This window comes from Musca domestica, unplaced genomic scaffold (genome assembly GCF_030504385.1).
Source record: "Musca domestica strain aabys unplaced genomic scaffold, Musca_domestica.polishedcontigs.V.1.1 10, whole genome shotgun sequence".
Taxonomy (NCBI): domain Eukaryota; kingdom Metazoa; phylum Arthropoda; class Insecta; order Diptera; family Muscidae; genus Musca; species Musca domestica.
The window spans coordinates 12,525,424-12,532,333 of NW_026712115.1; the positions used below are offsets into that span (position 1 = coordinate 12,525,424).

The window sequence follows — 6,910 nt, forward strand, 5'->3', positions numbered from 1 at the left end:
AATGATTATTTTCAAAAACTAAGATGTTTTTATGAAAAACGCATACGGTGGACGAAGACACACTGTGGCTTCTGAAAAATATATATTTTCCGCCGAGCACCATTGATAACGATAGAAGAGAAAAACGCGAAAGAAGCAATACCGTCAAGAGTTCTTCAATATTGGCAAGGATGATTTCTATACCCCGGGAAAAACTGGGAGCCTTATGCTAAAGAGCAGATGGATAAAATTAGAGTTACTGTTATGAACAGTATTCTAATGTGAACTAATGTGGCAATTGAACCAGTCTACTAAGCGAATGGCGTTCTAAAGAAAAAAAAAGAGAAAAATGTCTTTACTTTAGAAAGACAAAGCCGAATTTTGTATAAAAATTTGTTTTTTTTTTTTTTTTTCAAAAAATCGTTATTTTATTACGAATGGGAAACCCTTTTCTAAATCACTCAACAGTCACCTTTGGAAGCAGCAGTATTTGGAAAACATTCAAAGAACGAAAAAAAAAAACAAAAAATAAACAGATTTTCGTTTTCCGAACGAGAACAGTAGGTACGCATTGGATTTGTGATGTTAGTTACCTAAGGATTTAAATGTAGATATTCCGTTATCCTTGCAGAACATAAACATTTCCATCTCCCAGAAGATTGAATAGAAAGTGCAAATGCTGCAAAAGAAGTAAGACTCCTTATGGAACATTGAACGGAATAAGTCATGGGCGATGAGTTGAAAACACCCATCTCAATAGGGAGAAAATATTTCAAGCATTAATATTTTTATAAATGTGTTAATGTACTTTTCGGAATATCTTTGTATCTTTTTTGACCTGAAAATAATTGTAACCATATCAAATTCATCTGACAGACAATTAAGTACATAAATTCCAAAAGACGCATCTTAGTATGAATATCCCATTGCAATGACGGGATAGTAAATTATCTTTATGTTTGTTAGCAAGGCGAAAAAAGGAACAAACAGCTATATCTATGAGAATGTCCTATGTTTAAGAAATTGAAAAAAGTATTGACACAAAAGCAAAAAATAATGTTAAAACTAATTAATTTGTGGATTAATTGCATAAAAATGTAAAACATTTTATTAATGCATATGAAATACGAATTATATCAACAACTTTTTAATTAACAATATTTATGTGTATTGGACTTTAAAAGAACTTGAAGGCAAGTTTGAGAAAAAATACAAATAAGATGATTGTTGGGTCAGCGTGCCGACGGTTTTATATTTAGTTATTTTCGTTTTGTTTCTACATTAAATTAAATTATATTATTATTTATATTGGGTTAATTTATTCCATATTATTTACTTTCTATCAATTCCCATTTAAATGTGTTTATTTATTCATTTCGATCCATATTTATTTATATTCTATTTATTTTAATTTATTATTGTGTTTAATGTTCATTTTATCGTTGTTGCACTGTTCACGTTATCTATCTTTCGATGCTTTCTGTGCCTATGTCGATCATAAGCATAACAAAGCATTCGATAGGGAATGAGTGTTTTTTATTTTGCTTTGATCTCTAACGAGAGTTAGAAACCAAAAGCATCAATACATATAAATGTTTGTACATATGTGCATGCATGCCTATTTGAGCATATACATATGTACATTATCTGTTGTCTCGTCCTCTTCGTCTGTCTGTTTTTTGTTCAATAAATATTGTACTTCGAAACATTGAACCACCAACTTCTTTTAATTTTTTTCGCTCCCTTTTTTGGACTTCGGTTTTACACTGCCCAAGAATCTTTCTGCAGTGCGGGTTTATTTAAATAAAATAATTAGAACTCCCTGCCGGTCAAGAAAACTCTCTTGATCGTACATTTTGGCGACCGTGACAGGACAGTGTAAAATTTGTCGCAAATTATATCGTTTTTTGTGGATTTTTTGGAAACTAATTTTCTAAAAAATATTTTTGGCCCAAGCCAGGTGAAACAAACATTGTTGTTGTGATCAAATTACATCAATAATTCTCGTGGTTATTCTTTGCAACCAATTTATCGTGAAAAATAAACATTCTGTCTCAGTTTATTGAGCATAAAAAATTAGAAACAGAAAACATTATTTCTCGTGGTTATCGTTGAAAAATAATATAACAATTATTTAACATACTGTACTGGTCCAAGCCATACGTATACAGTGTTGTTGTGATCATTGAAACTGTCTAACTTTAATAAAATCAAACAAATTGTCGTTTTGGGGCAATTTAAATAAATATTTGTATACGACAAAATTTCGTGGTTCTTCTTTATAAAAATAAAACAAAAAAAAAAAACTTTTTCAAAGAAAAATTGCACTGGCTCTACGTTATACATATGCAAAACATTGTTGTTGTGCGGATTTTAAGCAAACCAAAGCAATTTATGTTGTGAACTGTATGCAAAGAATCTGTGTCAATCGAAGGTTAAAATTGCGTAAAACAAACTAAATAATTTTGTGCAATTATAAACAATAATACAAAACTCAAAAGAGTTCGAACACATTGTCGTTGGTCGATATTTATCAAATCGACAAAAATATTAAGTTGCAAGGTTAGATAACCTAAAACCTGTGTGATTTTGTCGTAATATTTTCGCCATTTTGCAAAATCATGAGTTTGGACGATTTGAAACAACAACGCGCCATTACAAAAAAGAACATTTCCCGCATTAAAACTGTGATCGGCGCCAACGCAAAAGGTGAAGGCAAATCACTCTCTGCCGCAGAATTAAAATGTCGCCTGGGTATTTTGGACTCATATTTTAAACAAATTTTGTCGGTTCAAAATAAAATCGAAAACATTGACCCAGACGACAATGGCCGTGCTGACATCGAGGATTTGTATTGCTACATCAACTCGCAGATACAACACCAACTGGTTGAGGACGGACATAACACAACTTTTGCGGAATCGTCGTTTGCTATCGCTGTCCCCTCAAACAAGCTGCCACGACTGAAGTTGCCTAGCTTCAATGGCAAGTACAGTGAGTACAAAAACTTTATAAATTCGTTCAAACAAATCATCGATCGTGAACATGGGCTTTCGAATATTGAGAAATTCAACCATTTGCTGAACTGTCTCCATGGTCACGCTCTAGAAACAGTGAAAGCATTCCAAGTGACGAACGAAAATTATCCCAAGGCTTTAGAACGGCTGAAGACACGCTATGACAATAGCACCCTCATATTTATGGAAAATATTTCCACTCTTTTCGATCTGCCTGATGTTTCTAAGCCTAGCTCTGGTCAACTAAGAAGCCTTGTGGATAATGTTTCAGCCCTCTACAGTTCACTTCAGTCTCTTGGCTCGCCCACTGATATTGTAAATGCAATGCTGATCCATATTGTGATGGGAAAAGTTGATAGTGACACCAAAAGAAAGTGGAAAGACTCCTTGGACTTTAGCAAACTTCCAACATGGGAGGATTGCTCTAATATTCTCGAAAGAAGATGTCAATACTTGGAATCATTGGATTCAAACACAATTTCTCGTCGACAAGATCACCATTCTGGTAAATCTAACCAAAAATTATCGAAACATGGTTATACTTTCTCGTGCTCCAAACGTGTTTGTGCCTTCTGTTCCAAATCTGATCATTATATCGCACAATGTCAACGCTTTAAGGACTTAGATGTACCAACCCGCTTCGAAAATGTAAAGAAATTTGGTCTTTGCATTAACTGTCTCGCCAAAGGTCATCAAGTCACCAACTGTCCCTCATCGTTCAAATGTAAACACTGTTCTCGCTCACATCACACAATGCTCCATCGTTCGCAATTGGATCAAGGTCCATCCTCTCCTGAACCAACTCCATCGACATCTAGAGCAGCTGCAACTGACATTTCTGCTTCTGTTCACGCCCATATGGAAAGTTCATCGCCTCATGTTCTTCTCGCCACAGCTATGGTTTTAGTTCGTGATAATTCTGGCTCATACAAGTTAGGAAGAGCTCTATTGGATTCTTGTTCACAACTAAATTTCGTCACCGATGAGTTTGCTCAGCGTTTAAACCTACAACGAGTGAAAAAATCCGTCGAAGTGTCCAGCATTGGAAATTCCAGCACGAAAGTCAAGCATAACTGTTCTACAAACATAAAATCTCGCATTACAGACTTCGAAGTTCCGCTTTCGTTTTGTATTACGCCGCATATTTCCTATCAACCTGACTCGGAATTAGACGTTACTTCGTGGAATCTACCTCCGAACACAGAACTTGCTGATGACAACTTCTACAAATCAAGGAAAATCGACTTGCTCATTGGTACTGAAACATTCTTCGATATTTTGTCTGTTGGTCAAATCAAGCTTGGTCCTAATCTACCCAAACTACAAAAAACTTTGTTTGGTTGGATTGTCACTGGGAAATACAATTCTTCAAGAGAAAACAACTTTGTGTCTTCGTATTTGCTCTCAACCGAGGAAAAAATCAACATGAATTTAGAACGTCTATGGAAAATTGAGGAAATTGATGCTGCCTCAACTCAAACTACACCAGAACAATTAGAATGTGAAATATTCTTCCAAACCACAGTGTCCCGAGAATCTTCAGGTAGGATTGTTGTAAAATTGCCCTTTAAACAATCTTCAGACTCCCTAGGTCTATCACGCAATAATGCTTTGCAACGATTTGCTGCCCAAGAAAGACGACTGGCACGAGATGCAGAACTAAAATCCCACTATTCTGCATTTATGAAAGAATATGAAGATTCTGGACACATGAGCCTGGTGAAGAAGCCTATTTCGGAAGAATCACACTACTACATCCCACATCACTGTGTATTCAAGCCGAATAGCACCTCTACGAAACTTCGTGTTGTTTTTGACGCCTCTTGCTCTACGTCCTCGCATACATCGCTAAACGATATCTTAATGGTTGGTCCTACAATCCAAGAAGAGCTTTATTTGCTGCTGCTTCGTTTCCGGCTATATCGTTTCGCAATAACCGCAGATATCGTCAAGATGTACAGGCAAGTTCTAGTTGACCAACATGACCGTAAGTACCAATATATTTTATGGAGATATTCTGAGCAAGAACCAATTCGAACATACCAATTAAATACTGTCACCTATGGGACATCTGCTGCACCTTTTCTCGCCGTGCGCTCTTTGCACTACCTCGCTGATGAATACATGGAAAATTTCGAACTTGGCGCAAGAGCTATTAAAAATTCGTTCTATGTGGATGATTTTCTTTGTGGCGCTGAATCTGTTGAAGATTTAGCTCAACTTAAATATCAGGTGACAGAAATATTGAAAAAGGGCTGTTTTGAATTGGATAAATGGCACTCCAATCATGAAAGCTTTCGTCACGACAAAACCATTAAATATTTAAATCTTGATGACTCGTCAGTCACAAATGCTCTCGGTATTTCGTGGGATCAACAAAAAGATCAATTCTTGTTCTCGTTTTCATCGAAATTCAAAATTGAAAATGTTGTTTCTAAACGCTCAATCCTGTCACTTTCGTCTTCGCTTTTTGATCCACTTGGACTTTTGGCACCTCTTATCATAAAGGCCAAAATACTACTTCAAGAACTTTGGATACTCAAGATTGGCTGGGATGAATCTGTCCCGCAAGATGTACACACAGCCTGGCTACAATTCGTCAACGATCTTCAATCTTTATCGTCACTACATATTCCTCGCTATTGTTCATCGCCTAGTCCAGAATCCATTCAATTACATGGCTTCTGTGACTCTTCAATTCGTGCTTATGGCTGCTGTCTCTACATCAGGGTGAAATCCAGCTCAGGCCAAGTTTCCTCGAAGCTATTTACTGCAAAATCTAGAGTAGCACCGACAAAAAGAAAATCGCTACCGAATTTAGAACTTTGTGGAGCTCAACTTCTTGCAAAATTGTACTCCAAAATACAACATCTTCTCAATATCCCAAGGCATTTTGTATTTTTATGGACTGACTCACAAATAGTTCTCCACTGGCTCAAACAACATTCGTCGACTCTGTCTGTATTTGTTGGAAACAGAGTTTCTGAAATACAAGAGCTTACAAATGGTTGTAATTGGCGATATGTACCATCGAGTTTGAATCCTGCAGATATCGTCTCTAGAGGATCCACTATTGAAGAGTTAAGATCCTCAATTTGGTTCACTGGTCCGGATTTCCTCTCCAGGGAACACGAAAACTGGCCTCAAAGCAGATGCGATGAAATCGACCAAGACGTAGTGGAAAAGGAGAAACGAAAAACAACACTTCATCTCCAAGTGCAACTCAACAATATCACTGAGTTCATAAACAATTGCAGCTCATATCTAAAGATGGTTCGAGTTGTAGCATGGATCTTCCGGTTTTGGCAAGGATTATCTTCTTCAAAAACTAAACAATTTGTTTCTGACTCTTTACAGCCTCAGGAATTGGAGCACGCTATACTGGCAATCGTTTGGCACATTCAACAACAACACTTCAAAGATGACATTGTTCGAGCTGCAAAGAAGAAAGATCCTCAAGGCCCGCTAAAGTGTCTCAACCCATTTCTTGATTCTTCAACAGGCATAGAAATTCTAAAGGTTGGAGGCCGTCTTGAATTAGCAGACATTCCTGAGGCTCAGAAACACCCTATAATACTGCCGAAAGACAACAATTTTGTGAACTGCTACATTCGCCATCTTCACATCAAAAACTATCATGCTGGTCCCAAAGCTTTGATGTCATTGACCCGAATGCGCTTTTGGATAATCAACTTACGAAGTCTTTGTCGAAATATTGTCAACTCTTGCCCTCAATGCATTCGATATCGTCCAAAACTACTTCAGCAAATGATGTCCAATTTGCCTGCAGATCGACTGAACCCATCAAGAGTTTTTGCAAGATGTGCGGTTGACTTTTGTGGCCCTGTGAACACATATCTTCGGATTAGAGGAAAGATTCCCTACAAAACTTATATCGCTGTGTTTGTCTGTCT

At 36.7% G+C, this 6,910-nt stretch overlaps 1 protein-coding gene across 1 annotated transcript; it reads left to right on the forward strand.

Annotated features, from left to right (window-relative positions):
* Nucleotides 1–1,224: 1,224 nt before the first annotated feature.
* Nucleotides 1,225–6,550, forward strand: LOC131804175 (uncharacterized). The gene is made up of 2 exons (XM_059126659.1): nt 1,225–4,539; nt 6,354–6,550. Exons 1-2 carry the CDS (start codon nt 2,601–2,603, stop codon nt 6,419–6,421), a joined length of 2,007 nt encoding a protein of 668 aa, XP_058982642.1. The 5' UTR covers nt 1,225–2,600; the 3' UTR covers nt 6,422–6,550.
* The last annotated feature ends 360 nt before the right edge of the window (nt 6,551–6,910 follow it).